At 47.3% G+C, this 16,678-nt stretch overlaps 1 protein-coding gene across 1 annotated transcript; it reads right to left on the bottom strand.

Annotated features, from left to right (window-relative positions):
• Window positions 1-9,630: 9,630 nt before the first annotated feature.
• On the bottom strand, window positions 9,631-15,961 carry LOC102541022 (cytochrome P450 2A13). Its single transcript, XM_006214996.4, has 9 exons — window positions 15,658-15,961; window positions 15,223-15,385; window positions 14,257-14,406; window positions 13,851-14,011; window positions 12,488-12,664; window positions 11,617-11,758; window positions 10,964-11,151; window positions 10,405-10,546; window positions 9,631-9,875 (listed from the first exon to the last, which is right to left on the bottom strand). The coding sequence occupies exons 1-9, from the start codon at window positions 15,835-15,837 to the stop codon at window positions 9,694-9,696; spliced, it is 1,485 nt and encodes a 494-aa protein (XP_006215058.1). The 5' UTR covers window positions 15,838-15,961; the 3' UTR covers window positions 9,631-9,693.
• Between the last annotated feature and the right edge of the window lie 717 nt (window positions 15,962-16,678).

Genomic DNA, 16,678 nt, shown 5'->3' with positions numbered 1-16,678 from the left:
AAACTACACATAATTCAGGTGTACACTTTGATGAATCTTGAGCGATGTATACACCCATGAAACCACCACCGCAATCAGGACAGCTAACATTTCCATCACTCCCCAAGAGGTGCAATTTTCAAATTCCCAATGTATCCCTTCCCACTTCCTTTAACCCCTGGTAACCATAAGTTTGTTCTCTATGTCTGTGAGTCTGTTTCTGTAGAAAACCTGACACTTGATCAATGATGCTTTCAGAGGAAGATCTTGATCAAAAGAAGGAAATGTAAACAAAGAAAATTAATACACAGAAACCACAATTAAATGGAGTTGGAAGACCACAGAAGGGGAGCTCTCACACCCTGCAATGAAAGCGGAACCAAACAAGAAGGAAGACTACTTGTCTCTCCTGGCAAGGGCTCAGCCAATGAAAAGCCACGGACTCTTTGCTTCCTTTTGTCCTCCCAAATTCCTTTTTCTGTCCATCAAAGCATGCTCCTTCCTTTGCCATTTGGGGACTTGCACATAGCTCGCTATGGTTGCAGATCCCGATTGCAATTCTCTGCTGATCCCAAATAAACCCATCCCTGATGGAGAAATATCTGGTAGTCTCTTCAGGTCAACACACACAAATAAATCCAGGCCAAATCCTTAGCCACAGTAAGAAGGTCCCAGCCCCTAGTCCTGTCCCTAAATGACAATTAATTTGTGGAACTTTCAACCTGGATAAACTAAATCCATAACAGAGGCCCGATGGACCTCAACAATGCATCACAAGGCAGCCCAGCTCTGCTTGCGGTCAACTCCCCTAGTTGAGGAGGCTGGATTGCATGCCAGTCCTGAGCCTGTCTTCCAACTTAGTGATTAGCAACGCAGAGGAGCAAAGATAGGGAAGAAAGCAGAACTTCAATTGACCCAAGGACCAGGCTGGCTCCTAGAACACCAAATCCTACCTTGGCAAGGAGGAGAAGGAAGGAGAATTCCCTTCCAGGAACTTGCAACCCCAAATTAAGCCACACCCACAAGTACCTGTATCCCTGCAGAATGTAGTAGGTAAAGTCCTTTTATTCACTAAATCCTTTTGGGAGTCTACAGTCTATCCTACTTACCACTTGAAATTTCCCCTCTATTACTAGGTGGAAAGAGCGCCCTGGAAAAAACCCAAATACCTACACTCCTCCAGAGCTTTCTCCTGGGAGCTGTGGGATTTCGTAATTGCTGCCCTTGGACATTTTGTCAAACGGTTATGATGTCATCCAGCATGTGGTTCATTTACTCATCTCTGGGATCATTGATCTGAGCAGCTGAACTTGAGGAAAGAGCAGCATGGGGACCTGATGGGGGCAAGAGGGGAGTTGGGCCAGAGAAACAGGGTATTTGAAATAAGGTGAGTCAGAAAAGCCTGGAGAAGCAGAGCCCCCATCTAGAGTGGGGTTGTCACATGTATCCATGCAGATATGCGAAGAAGAAAACACACCACTAGTTATCTAGATGTGGTGGCTGAATGGGATGTGCTGGAGAGAGAAACGGACACCAGAAGAATTTGGGGGGAAAATATAAGCTAAGAAGGAAGAAAACTGGCAGATGCAAGCAACCACAGTCCCTGAGGTGTGACTGAAAGACGGTTAGAAGGAGGGACTAAGCGTGGACCACAGAACTATCTGAGCACAGTCAGAGGGGGGTCTATGGAGTACAGGCATGGGGGACTCAACCGAGGGATACGTGGAGTGAGGTCAGGTAAAGGTGGATCCTGGAAAGGATGGGACAATTATGAGCGATCTCCCAGGAGCAATTAGGCAGGGGATACCTAGTGTTAGGGATTAAATTGTGTTCCCCCAAAGCTTATATGCTGAAATGTTAACCTCCAGTGCCTCAGAATGTGACCCTATTTGGAAATAGAGCCATTAGAGTTGTAATTAGTTAAGATGAGGTCAAACTGGAGAAGAGTCGGCCCCTAGTTCCACATGACCGATGTCCTTATAAAAGAGGGAAATTTGGAATAACACACACACGCACTTACAGAACGGCATGAAAAGGTGAAGGGAAATAGCAGAAGGAAGCTTCTACACATCAAGCCTGCCAGCAAACAACCCCACGCACGCTGACACCCCTTAGGGAGGCACTGGTTCCTCCGCTTGTGGAGAGGGGAATGAGGAAGCCAAATGTAACCTCTATTTTCCTACCTACAGCTCAGTAAGGAGTATGGCCCTGTGTACACCTTGTACCTGGGATTCAGGTGGGTAGTGGTTCTCAGCAGGCGCCAAGCTGTGAAGGAGGCTCGGGTGGATGGACCATGATAAGAACTTCAGTGACTGAGTGACTTCCCCTTATTTTGCAGGTCAACAACAGAAATGGTAAGCTTGCTTCTCCTCTCCTCCATCCCAGAAAAGACTTTCTCCATTGTTGTAGCATGAAAGAGGGAGAGTTCTCCCATTCTTGGTGTCCCTAAGGGTCCTTGACCCTGCTAGTGACATCAGATGGCATGGAAACTGCACAGTCCAGGACCTGGGGTGAAGTTGTCCAGCTTTCACCATTTCCATACGCCATCGCTAGTTTAAATTGCACCTTTGTTCCTCATTTCCATTTCAAGCTCAACCCCAATCTTAGCCCAGTCTTTACTTTAATATCAACCTTTTACCCACCTTCCATCTCAGTTGACAAGTCAAATGATCCAGAACCAGTCTTGACTGTCCACCTAAACCTCAACCCAATCCTCATTGTAAATTTCCCTCATCAATCCCATCCTAATCCAATTGATCAAAATGAACATATATTCCCTCCTAACCCCTGCCTCTATCTTTTACCCCCAATACTGCCCAATTTGGCCAGTCTCCAATACCTATTTTCCATCTAAATCCTGGAAACCCACATCCAATCTCCACATCCAAACTGAACCCAAACCCAAATTCAACCTTAATGCCAATGTACCAAACCTATCCCCAACCTCATTCTCACTCGAAACATACAAGCCAAATGGGAAGAGTGAAATCAGCATGGACTCAAGAAGAAAATCCAGACCTTTCATTAATTAGCCTAGAATGACAGACACAGAGAAAGCCAGCCACTAAGTTAGTAAGAAGCATTGTTTCTCCCAGCGTTGTGCAGTAGTTCTAAAATACCATAAGGACTCCCTCTTTTGAATGCCTACTGATTTTTTTTAACCAATGACCCCCCCCTAAACTACTTTTTTCTTTTAAAGAAACCATCTATTGCTGGAAATACCGGCAATAGATGTTGTTAAATCACCCACACCTCATGGCGGCACCCAATCCCTAGTTAATCCCCACTCCTCCTAATCCCTCTTTAGAAAGACCAATTAATCCAGAATTTATCCCCACTTACCTGAGACTCCCCTCAGGATTCTTCAGCAGGAATCCCGATCTTACACAGGGCACTTCTCCCATCCCAAGTGATGACAGGCTCATGTTCCTCTGAGGGATGTGATCAGTAATTCCTCTGTAATGGTTCCTCTGTGGTCTCTTTCCTCTACATGTGAAGTCAGTTAACCTGATTTTGTCACACTACACTTTGTCCCTGGTGGGCTTTGGCTGATTAGGTTTTAATTCCTCCACCCAGCCCTGTTATATTACTACCCTTGCTGACCCAGCAGCATTCTGATCACCAACTACCATGCAACCCACGAATCTCATGCTTGATCTAACTTAATCACATTGCTTCAATCCTTTGCCAACCACATTACTAAACCAAACAGTGCCCTTATCAACTCCACTGTAAGTAAATGCCATCCATATCCATCTCAAACCCTAACTCTCACCCTTACTGACAATTCAACAGCTAGTCCTAGTTGGATTTGAGAAATCAACTGTTACTGTGGTTTTCAAACTTTTACAGCATAGGCCTTTTATTCAATATATTATATTGAAGTTTAATATGAGACTGAAAAAAGAGAGGTGCCTGACATTGTGAGTGATCTGGGGACCTGCCTCTTAGTCTTGCTTTCTCAATCCTGCAGAATCTTAAGAGGAGCCCATGCCTCTGGATGGGTTACAAATGTCTTACTTGCATCAGAGATATCTGGGGGCAAAAACCTTTCTACTAATGTCAAGGTCACTTCCCCACCTTCATTTATTCCTTCTGGCTTGAGCTTATGACTACAACTGTCCACATATATTGAAAGAGGAGAGGAAGAAGGGAGATAGTTCACCTTATTAAATTGGGACAGTAAAACATCTGAGAACATACATAATGTATTGTTAAAAATAGCCACCATCCGAGTATTCCATACATAGCACAAAGAAAACAGCCTGAAGTCTGCCACTTACTACTAGCTGTGTACTCTTGGCAGGTATCCTTCCCATTTCGATCCTCTGTTTGCTATTCCAAGACTGAAGATTCAATGAGATAATGTACTTTGAGACCAGCCTTCAAAGATAATTGGACCTTGCTCTCTCAGCTCCCAGTCTAGTGGGGGGGGGGGGATAGCTCTGTCACCAGGCAGTGACATGCTGAACTCAGGTTGTGATGGGAAAACCCTGGAAACTGTGGGAGCCCAGAGAAGAAGCCTGGTCTGGCTTGGAGGTCAGGGAAGGCTTCCTAGTGTAAAGGATGTTTACGTTCTGTGTTTCTCCAAGCAGGTGTCAGAAAAGGGAGACTCACAGGGCAGTGGTTTCCAGAAACGGATGCCAACTGCGCTAGCTCCCCCAGGCTTTTCCCTAGGCACTACTTTTTCCAATGGCAACAGGCAGAAAGTCTGAAGAAACTTTGGTAAATAGGTCCCAAATAATGTTAGGATGGGGAAACAGCCTCATGGAGCAAATCGTGGAAGAAGTCAGCTTCCTGATGGTAGAACTAAGGAAAGCTGAAGGGCAGCCCTGGTCCTGGTTCTTGGATATTTTATTTTTTCTTTCAGAGCTACTTTGCTTGAGAATGCAGGTTATGCAGTGCACCATGTCTGGAGACTTCATTCACTTAGACTTATGTGAATAGCTTATCCTGGACTGTTGCAGGTAGGTACCCTAGTTTGTGATGCCACGTGCCCTTGATGTGTGATGGCAAGATATGCTCGATGCAATAGCATTTGTCATCTGGTCCTCTTATCTGTCAGTATGGTATTTGGAGTCTAGTATATGTAACTGTGAATGAGATGATGATGAGGATACTTTTGAATACTTGCCATGTGTCGAGTCCTATGCTAACCACTTTGTCACACATCAGTTCACATAAGCCTCACAATCATCAGTTTTGCAAATAAGGAAACTGGAGCACAAAGAGATCAAATAACCAAATAACTGAAATCATAATGTCACTTGATGAAGAGATCAGGATCCAAGCCCAAGTTGAGCTGGCACTAGAGTTCACACTCAACCAGTGTAGTACACTTCTAAGATATTGTCTTCACAACAACACCTGTTTTTACCTGAGTGCTTGCTGTATGTCACTGTGCCAAACAATTTACACATGTTAAATCATTTCATCCTCACAATAACCACATAGGATAATAATAACCAATAACCACAATAACCAATGGAGGACACGGAGGCCCAGGAGGTTAAGTTACTACCCCAAGATCACACAGTCAGGAAGTGGTGGGGATAGGATTCAAAACCAAGTCAAAATGTGTGCTCATCCACACTATGTTGGGAGCTAATACAAGGAAAGCATTAAGCACTCATTTAAATAATGTTTATTGAATTTCTGTTTTGGTCAAGTAGCAAAAATGGGATTTTACCTCCATGTGAAATGACTTAAAAATGAACAAAATATATGAAATATTGGGAGCCCAAAGGCAGCCCAAGAGTTGGTCTGAGTTGAGGAAGCAGAGCTGAGAGTTCAGGAAGGCCAAGGTGTCTATATTTATTAGCGAAGTCTCCTGGTGAGAAGAGAGCTGCAAAAACTGAGACCTCCAAACATCTTCAGAGGTCCAGCTGAGACTGCTCAGCACATGTTTATGTGCTGAAGCCAGGAACCACGTGAAAGAAGCAGAAGGAATAATCCTCATAGCTCACTCAGGCTGGAGAGAGTTCATGTTTCCTCCATCCAGGTGGAAAACATTATAGTATGGGACATTAAGTAGCATACTCTGAAAGGTATTGCTTCAGTAGCTGTTAGCAATTATCCCTAGATTACAAGATACTCTAATTCCTTCTAACAAAGCCTAAAGCAAGCCTCAAAAGGAAAAATGGTTTCCATGTAATTTAACCATATCGCAAATTGGGAGTTTGAGATTTGCAGATGCTAGCTACTATATATAAAAGAGATAAACAACAAGTTTCTATCATATGGCACAGAGAACTATATTCAGTATCTTGTAGTAACCTATAATGAAAAGGAATATGAAAAGGAATACATGTATGTACATGTATGACTAAAACATTATGCTGTACACCAGAAATTGACACAACATTGTAAACTGACTATACTTCAATAAAAGTAAAATAAAGTAAATAATTTAACCATGTCCCATATTAGGGCTTAAGACTACTTGTAGAAACATAAATATATCCACCACCCAACAATGCCTGACATTGAATCAAAAATTACCAAACATTTAAGGAGACAGGAAGATATGACTGAAGTAGTTATCACACCAAAAACTACTAAAGAGTTTAATAATATTTATCTCACAGTTCCTAAGAGTCAGAAATGTAGCAACATTCACTGTGTAGTTCAGGATCAGAGTCTTCCATGAAGTTACAGTCAAGAGGTTGGCCAGGGCTTCAAGTCATCTGAAAGCTTGACTGAGACTGGAGGATCTGCTTCAACCCCAATCGTCTGGCTGCTAGCAGTAGCCTTCAGTTCCATTGCACATGGGCTTCTCCATAGAGCTGCTCACAATGTGGCAGGTGGCATTTTGTAGAGTGAGTGGTGTGCGTGTGTATGTGTGTGTGTGTGTGTGTGAGAGAGAGAGAGAGAAAGAGAGAGAGAGACCTGAGATGGAATTGAAAGTGCCTTTTATAACAATCTCTAAAATGACATACCAGGATTTTTCTCTTATTCTATTGATCACACAGATCATCCTTGATACAATGTGGGGAGGGAGTACACAAAGTCATAAAAACCAGAAAGTGGGGACCATTGGGGATCATCTTAAGAGAGCTACCTATGACCCATAATGTTGAGAAAAGTCAATCAATCTAAAATGACTCAGAAATGACTCAAATGATAGATGTAGTAGACAAGAACATTGAAACAGTCACCATAACTATATTCCATGATTTCAAGAAGATAAACGAATCCCTAGGCATGTTAAGGAGAGACATGGAAGATAGAAAAGTGACCAAACTGAACTTCAACAGCTGAAAAATACAATGTCTGAAATAAAGGCTATAATAAAAGGGATTTACACCTGATTAGACACTGCAGAAAAAAAGATTAGGAAACTCAAAGATATAGTTATTGAAACCATAAAAATCAACACAGGGCAAAAACAGCATCAGCAAACTGTGATACAACTTCAAATAGCCTAATATCTGTGCAATTAGAAGCCTCAAAATAAAGGAAAGGAGACAGAAAAGTTAAATGAAAAAAAGAATGAATAAAATAGTCCAGAACTGATAAAAACTAAAAACAATGTAAATCCCAAGCACCAGATATATCAAGAAAACTACACCAAATTAGAAACTAGGTTATGTTTCAATCTTCAAATAATTCCTGTGAGGAAGAGGGCAGATGAGAAAGTGAGGCCAGAGAGAGGCTCAAGAACGCCCAAGGAGTTTGCAGCAGAGCCTGGGCCAGAATCCAGGGCTCTTGTTCCCACCTCTGCCCCAGCACCATCTCTTTGCTGGGTTGAGTGATTAGCCCTTACAGAGCAACAAAGCTGAGAGTGTCCTATATGGACAGCTGTGATCGAGGTATTGGTGGCTAGAGTGTGACTTCTCTTGACACCTTTGGTAATGCCTTGGTGGACTCTCCCCCTTTCAGGTGTAAATTTGAGGATTCTGGAGATTAATACTTGTTCTCTCTTCTCTCTCTTCCTTCCTGGGCAAAGACCGACTAGCCACTCTATCTGCCCCTGGAGATGTGCCTCATTGGCAGAACCCAGTTAGCTCCAGCCCCTCCCTTCCTTTATCAGAAGGAACTTTCAGCTTGGAAAACTGATGCTTGCCACCAGAGGGACTGGGAATGCCGTTCTCAAGGATGCATGCAGGGAGAATCTCTGATGCTAAAAGTCTGAGCATCAAGAGTTCCAACCATCAGTAAATTCAAATACTCTGAGTATAAAGCTCTAGGAATCTGAGATTCCAAGATTATGAATTGTGGACTCTGCAGTTCCAAGATTCGGCCATTTAGTTAGACCACAATTCTAAGATTCCCCTAGTTGAGGTTTCTAGAAGCCTCTTCAAGGGACATGCACATAGATGGATAAGGTTTAATTCTGACACTGGATTGTTAAATAGTGTGTTTGTAATAATAAAGAGTGTGACCTCATGGATCCTTGTTCCCCTCCAATAAGCTGAAAGCAGCCAATTCATGGATCCCAAGTTACCAAACGCAGATAATGGCAATTCAGAAACTTGAGCATCATAGCCTGTTATGAAACTTGTTGAGTTCAAAGGACCACCTGATCTCACTTGATCTCAATCACTGGCCCTCCAAGTGTGGCAAATTTTGTGGATCTAAATCTAGATCTAACACAAAGATCTAAAGCTGATGTGTATGAATGTTCAGACTGGGCAATGCTGAAGGATACCACTGTGAAGGGAACCTCCACTAACTTATTTGAGAGTCAGCAGGTGATTCGGAGACTCTCAGCTGGATCTTACCGCAGATCCCAGATCCGTCAGAGAGATCCTCACCTTCCGAAACTCATAGGAAATACGAGTTCATGTATATATACTCATGAGATTATGCAATCATATACTTGCATGCTTGCGGGCGCGCACACACACACACACACACACACACACGGCTGTGCTGTGACCAAACTTCTCTCAGCATTCCCAGAAAGTGTTTCTCTCCCCCACCCGTTTCATTAAGATGCCATCTCCTGTCCCTGGGTCTGACTCTGATTGGACACAGTGGCCTTATCTGTTGGTGGGCACAAAATATGCCCTGGCATTCAAAGTGTGCCCGTGTGGGTAAGGTGTGGGCAAGTGTATAGAGAAGTTAGTGAAACCAGGTTGGCTGCCTATCAGGGCTCTGCAACAGTGCCCTGGACAGAGCTGTTCAGGTTGTGTAATATCATCAGTTTTTTTTTTCCACTGGAGGAAGGGGTGCCTTTTAGGAATCGACCCAAAGTACTGTGGGCTAAGTACAGCCATCCCTGCACAAATCTAGGTTCACGTACATGCTGAGTATTTACTTGTGTTCTGTGGGACCTCAGATAGAGACTTAAAACACTTTCTGAGCCTCATCTTTGTCACCTGTAAAATGAGTGTGACCACTGTTCCCCGTCACATAGGTTCGTGAGCATTAAGGGAGATGAACGTATGACGCTTTTAGCATAGAGCTGACACAGAGTATTGGCTCAATAAATAATACTTTATTCTTCTTCAAAGTATAGTATAAGGTCTCTCTCATCCCACCTCTGAGGGCTCTGTCTCTAGCAAGGTGAACAGACAGAGCCTGTTCTGCTTCTTCCTCTTCCATCCACCTTGCTCCTTCCCTTCCCCTACAGTCCTCATCACCTATATTTAGCCCCGCCCCAGTCCCTCCCACAGCCCCGCCCTCCCTAACCCTCCCTAGCCCCGCCCTCCATAGCCCCACCCCTCCTATTTGCTCCTCCCACCAGCCCTGTCCAGGCACAGCCCAGGCTCAGCGGGGCAGGAAACTCATGGTGTAGTTTCGTGGGATGGTGGCAAAGCCCACGTGTTTGGGGGACACATCGATGTCCTGGGGCGGCTGCGGGAACTTGAAGCGGAAGTTCTGCAAGATGGCGGTGAGGAAGAGGAAGAGCTCCATTCTAGCCAGGCCTTCTCCGAAACAGTACCGCTTTCCTGTAGGGACAAGATGGGAGGGGCGGGAATGAGGCCTACTCTCGCTGCTGCCTCGCCCCACTACCGAATCCCAGCTGCATTCTCCCAGGGAGGAGGGGCTGGAATATCGAGGCCTGAGAGACTATCAGAGAAGTCTCTAACCCTCTCTGAGCGTGTCTCCCTGGAACATAGGATAGGGCTGAGCCACACCAGGCTGTAGCAGTGGGACCATTAGCTGCCCCCTCCCTCCAAATACACACTCAAATACGGCTACTCTGCTGTCATGGCCTTCCTAGGAATCTGAAGAATTTAAGTAACCTTGGACAAATCTCTGACAAAATCCTGAGGTTCCCCCCATCTCTGAAATGGGTGCGATCATCACTTTTCTTTTGCCTGGGCCCAGCTTCTTACTAGTTATGGTGGTTGCAGCTAGTTGGCTCCAGAGTAGATGGTAAGAGGGACCTCCAAGTTGGACAAAGATACTAGGCTACACCTGAGCGATGAAGGAGGCCCCTGCTGGTGTGAGTGATGGCTTGGAGTGATCTCTTACCGATGCAGAAGGGCATAAAAGCATCATTCTTCTTAAACTGCCCCTTCTCATCCAGGAAGTGCTGGGGGTTGAAATCTTGGGGGTTGGAGAAGAACGTGGGGTCTTTCAGCACGGAGCCCAGAATAGGGAACACTTCGGTGCCCTGGTTGGGAGAAGGGAGAGAACTCTGAGAAAGTGGAGTGGGGGTTGGGTGTGCTGAAAACACCTGGTGAGTGGAGGGGGAATTCAGGTGTTCTAGGGGAAGAGAAAAGGGAGGCACAGGAGTTGGGGTGCTCTGACAGAGGCACTTTGGTGGGGCATGAGATTCATGTCCCTGAGACAGGAAGTTTGGCAGACATGGGTTTAGGTCCCCTGAGAAGGGAAGTTTGAGGAACACGGGTTCTGTGTCTCCTGGGGCTCAAAAGGTTTGGGGGACATGCAGTTCATGTCTGAAGGGACATAGTGGTTGGGAAAGTCTTTGACAGAGAGTGGGACAGGGCCTGGGAAGCTTCTAAGGGGAATGGTGTGCTGGGTCACAGGGAGTGGGTTGGAGAACCCTTTAGGCTGAGTAGGGCAGCACCTTGGGGAGGAGGAAGTCCCTGAACTTGGTATCCTTGGTGACTCTGCGGGCCAAGCTCAGGGGAATCATGTCTCCAAATCGCTGGATCTCGTGGATCACTGCCTCCGTATAGGGCATCTTGGCTCGGTCCTCAAACTTGGGCTGACGGTTCTTGCCAATTACGCGGTCAATCTCCTCCTGGATTTTGGCTGGGGGAAAAGGGGGCATGTGTTTAGGTTCTAGGTGTCTCAGAGCAGGGATGATAGTACAAATACGTACAACTGGATGTATGACATGCACGATGTCCATGTGGACATAGGCATAGACCGTTCCAACCAGATGTCAGCTCTATGCACTGTTGGTGCAGGGTCCTGTTCACCTGGTCCTTCCAGAATCATTGGGGAGGTGCAAGGGAGGAGTCTTGGGGGATGGTCTGGAGGAGCAGGTGGTGGTGGGCTCGGCACAGGAGCTATATACCAATCAGTTCAGATATTTTCAATATTTTAACAGCTACTGAAAGTCAACTGGTGCCTATCAGCCAAGTATCACCTAGTCTCTGAGTAGCAAGGCGTGTCTGAGGGTGCAAGGACCCAGGAGAGGTGGGACCATTGCAGCAGGCTCAGAGGACTTTTGTGGGTCTGTGGTCCCCACTTCCCTGCCCCCTCCAGCCTTACCCTCCACATCTGGGTGCTTCATGAGCATCAAGAAGCCGTAACGCAGGGTGGTGCTGACCGTCTCGGTGCCCGCAAAGAAGAGACTCAGTGAGGTCATCACCAGGTTCCTCATGTAGAATGCCGTGTTGGGGTTCTTCTTCTCCTGCATGGAGAGAGGGCTTCAGGCTGAGCTCACCACCCCGGTGCTCTCAGTGCCCTTCTAGGGGTTTTCCCTTTGGACCTGCCTCTTTTAGATCCAGACCAAAGGTGGAAAGAGGGACCCTAGTTCTGCCAGGCTCTGTCAAGGTCTCCGAGCCTTTGCCCAGACTGCAGGTTTGCCCCAAATGCCCTTCTCACAATCTTTGCCAGTCTACTATCTGTCCTTTAATTATCAGCTTCATTGTCACTTTAATAAAAAGTGGGATAGAAACAGACAGTGAGTGAGAAATAGGAACAGAGATGGCATGTTAGAACGAATCAGACAGAGTTAAAGAGAGGCAGATTTTTCTGAGACACAGATGCAGAATTTTACGCAACATCCTATTCTCTCTCTCTCTGGGCCTCAGTTTCTTCATCTGTAAAATTGGGGTCATAATAAAGCCTACTCCCAAGAGCTGTTGTGGGTGCTAAGTAGGTGAATACCATAAAGCCCTTACAATAGTGCTTGGTGCACGGTAGTGTTACAGAAATGCTTGCCATTACGGTTTGCACTCACAAGTCCTGCTTGTGGGCAAGGGCTCAGTATTTGGAACAGTGATGGCTAATTATAATTGGGATTGTGGGGATTATTAGGGTAGGGGATGATTTGAATGTACCTCTGTTCTGCCCCCCTCCCAGCCTGATTTCCCTCTGCCTGGCTTTGGACCGCTCCGTCCTGGCTGTTGGGGTGTACCTCCTTCATGCGGATGAGGAAGGAGTCGATGAAGTTCCGTGGGGAGTTGGGATCCAGCGTGCGTTGGTTCTGCTCCACTTTCTTGACTATGAAGTCCTCCAGCCCCTTCAGCTCCTTAAAGGCCTGTTGCTGTGGCCCTGGCAGGTGTTTCATCACTGAGTAGAACATCTCATAGAGCTGAGGGTGGAGAGAGAAGGCAAGGGAAGGGAAGGACAGCTAGCTGTCAGAGGGCAGGACCCAGTGGGGGTGTGGGACCCGTCTCAGGAAGACACTGGGTGAAAGGCACCTGTCCAGATGTTGAGGTATTTCGATGGGGCTGGATGGGAATAGAGATCTAAGTGTTTGTGTGAGTTAAATGTGAGGGCTCCTGTCCAAGAATTAAGGTGAGATGGATTGGGACACATATGCAGGTCTCAGGTGTTCAGGTGATGCTAGCCTGGAGCACACATCTGAGTGTTCATATATTCAGGTGAGGTTGGGTTGGGAGACCCAGCTATTCAGATGGGACTGGTATGAGCGGTCACTTGTCTAGGTGTTTGGGTATTCAGGTGGTCTTAGTTGGAGACAACTGTTAAGATATTTAGAGGATCTGGATTGAGGCAGTCTATACAGGTGTTGAGGTATTCAAGTGGGGCTAGTGTGCAGGCGTTAAAGTGGGGAGATACCTGTTCAGGTATTCAGATATTCACACGGGCTGAGAGGGTACTTCTGTAGGTGTTTGAGTGACAATTATTTGGGTGTTTGTGGAACAATCTACTTAGGTATTTAGGGGTCTTGCCTAAGGACCACTGTCTAAATGTTCAGATATTTAAGTGAGCTGGGTAGGGGACACTTGTCTAGATATTCTAGTGGGCTAGTTTGGGACACCTGTGTAGATAGCAAATGATTTTGGTGGGCTGAATTTTGCAGCACCAGGTGTTCAGGTAGTCAGGAAGGGGCTGAGGTGGTCACTTGTCCAGGGGTTAAGAAATTCAGGTGGAAAGATGGAGTATCTTAACTGAGAGAAGCTGTTAGATATTAAGGTAATGAGGGGTGAGAACATCTGCCCCGTGAGAAAGCTGCGTGCAGGGCATGTGTTTTGCCTGTAGGCTCTGCTTTCTCCTTCTCCATCTCCTTCTATTTTTTTTTTTTTTTGGTGGGGGGAGCATCTTTTGAGATATCCAGGTGTCCTTGGAAACTGAGTACTGGGCACCTGTCCTGGGTTCTGGAGCAACTGTTCAGTTGTCCAAGAGTTGGGAGGGGGGCTGGTTTCGAGGGCACCCTGTCTGGAGGAGGATGGGAGTTTGGAGCACCTGTCCCCGTGCAGGAGAGCACTTGGCAGGTTGTGGTACGGGCGTGGTAGGGCCAGGCTGGGACGAGTTACCTGCCCGGTAGACGTGGCTGTGAACTGGAAGACTCCCAGCATCATACGCAGCAGTGACAGGAACTCTTTGTTCTCATAGTCAAAACGGTCCCCGAAGACAACGGAGCTGATGACATTGCAGACGGATCGACTTAGGAAGAAGGTGGGATCGATGAAGGCGCCTGGGGGATGGGGTGGGGTTGGGGAGAGACGGGCATATGGGGGAGAGTCAACTCGGCGGTCTGATGCCAGTCAGAGAATCTGAGGAGGGCCCATAAGTGATGAGCCGAACTTCCAGCACCAGACACCGGAGCTGGGAGCCCGGACGCCTTCCCCCAGTCCTAGCCCCCTTCCCGGGCCAGAACGCGCGTATAGGCGCCTGGTGTTTTCCTCCTCCTTCTCGCACAGCCCGGGGGCCCGCACTCACCGCGCGTGCCCCGGAGGGCCTCGATGAGGAAGTCCGCCTCCTCCTGGATGCGCTCCTCGATGCCGCGCTTGCCCACCCCGAAGTCCCGCAGCGTGGTGATGGAGAAGCGCCGGAGCTGCTTGGCGATCTCCCCGTTGCTAAACGCCACGCCTGCGGAGGGAGCGGAGTCGGGGGAGGCCAGAGAGGGTCGGAGAAGCCCAGACCAGCCCCACGCGATCCCCGAGAGGTAGAGGATAGGTGGGCGGAGAGAGTGGGTGGGAGAAAGGTGGGCAGGGGAGAGGAGAGAGAGAGAGAGAGAGAGATAAAGAAAGAGAGAAAGAGAGAGAGAGATACAACTCAAAGTCAGAAATACAGAAAGAGTGAATCAGGAGAAGGAAATATCAGGAGAGAGGCAAGACAGACACCGAGAAAAAGAGAGATACAGAGACACTCACAGGAAGAGAAAGAGACAGGAAGGAAAGGGGGGGGGGGGTGAGAAATGTGGAGATTTGGGGACTAGATATAAAAATTGTGAAGGATTCTAAAATTGAACTGGAGAAAAGAGAAAAATAGAGACAGAAACAGAGAGGGTCTGGGAGGAGGAGATACTGTTCCCTGGAGATGGAGGCATGGGGATTTTGAAGCAGAAGAAGAAAGGGAGAGGGAGAGGGAGAGAGAAACATGGGGAAGCACAGAAGCTGAAAAGGAGAAGAGAACCAGAAAGGCACGTGGAACTAGAGGACCAGGGCTCTGAATCAGAAATTCCCAGGGCTTCTAAGAGATACAGAGAAAGAAGAGACATCTAGTGAGAGAGGCAGGGAGAAGTAGAGATGCTGAAACTCTAAGACAAGTTAGAGACAAAGGCAACGATGGTGCAACGGGGACAGAGAATACCAAGGGAAGGTGAGTCTGGAGAAGACTGGGAACACTGAAGCCATCAAGTCCGCCTGACCACATCCCCCTGCCCTGCCCCAAGGTGCCCCTCACCATAGCCTTTGAAGAGCCAGTTGAAGGTGGCCTGCTCCCCTCGCCCACTGAATTCCTCAGCCTGATCCACCAGTGCCTCCTTCACAGCCTTGTATCCACACAGCACCACAATCCGCCGGGACCCCAGGTGGACCGTGAACACAGGGCCGTAGCGCTCCCTGATCTGATGGAGGTGGACAGAGGTAGTTAGAGGGAGCAGCCGCTACTCTGAACTGGCCCCGTACCCAGACCTCACATACTACGATGCGTTTCTCCAGAGGTTCTGACAGTCAGGGTGCTGGACATCCTGAGATCTAGTTTTCCCGGCTAGGACCTCAATGTTGTGTCTTCAAAGACTCTGGTCCAACATTATCAGTACCCTGCCACAAAGCCCCAGCTAAACTGGGCAGGTCCCCACTCTCATCTCGTTCCACCCATCTTCTGGCCTCATGACACCTTCATGAAAGAGTTGTACATCTGCTCTGTGTTCAGCTGCAGGTAGTTCCCAATGAAAGGCAGTGGGGTAGGTCCAGGAGGCAACTTCCCCCTGAGCTTCCTCTGATGCCAGACGGACATTAAAACCATTATGGTCAGGCAGGCCAGCAAAGCCACAAGCAGCAGCCCCGAGGCCAGCATGGTGGCACTGAGACTGACAGTCAGATGGTGATGTCTGGGATTGTTTGCTTTTATACTACCAGGAGAGAAGGGCAGACTTTGATCCTTATTATGTAATTGTCTCACGTCACCTCCCAACTACACCCTCCACTAGGCTCCCCACCTAGCTTGGGACACAGCCAGCAAGGAAGGAGGAGATTAACAGAATGTGAACCTCAAGACGGAATTTGTGGTCAGGAAGGGCCATCCCCCTGGGCTGTGGACTTTGGGGGGCAGTAGAACTGAAGATTTTGGAATATTTGCATGGGGGAGCCCCAAGGCTTTGGATTTGGGGTCTCAGAGTGAGAAGGGACCCCATAATTGTAGATTTGGGAGTCTTGGGAAAGAAGAATTCAAAGATCTGGATTTCAGGATATTGGAATGAAAATAAAACCAAAAGAAAAAAGAAAAAGAAAGGATATTGGAATGAGACAAGATGTACAGCTGTGGATTTGGGGGTCTTTTGGTGAGAAGGGGTGGATATGTTTAAGGGTCTTGGGGCGAGGGGAAATTCCAGGGAATGGATTTGAGGGTCTTGAGGTGAGGAAGAATCCCGGGCTGTGGATCAGGGTTCATGGGAGGAGGGTCCAGCTGGATCATGGAGTCAGCACCTGATGCCAGGTGTTGACTTGCTTTAATTTTAGACGCGGGGCTGCCTCTTAATGCCCAGAATCCTTACTGGAGCCTCAAAGCGAGGTCAGGATGGGTGTCACAGAACTGCCTGTCTCTGGTTGAAAACCAGAGCTACATTTCAGTAGAACTTTCCACAGAACTGGAGGAGAGTAACTCATGGTCTCAGTTGGCAGAGGCACTGGCTGGGGCT

This window comes from Vicugna pacos, chromosome 9 (genome assembly GCF_048564905.1).
Source record: "Vicugna pacos chromosome 9, VicPac4, whole genome shotgun sequence".
NCBI classification, from domain to species: Eukaryota; Metazoa; Chordata; class Mammalia; order Artiodactyla; family Camelidae; genus Vicugna; species Vicugna pacos.
Note: the sequence above shows the minus strand (reverse complement) of the source record. Positions and strands in the feature narration are given on the sequence as shown.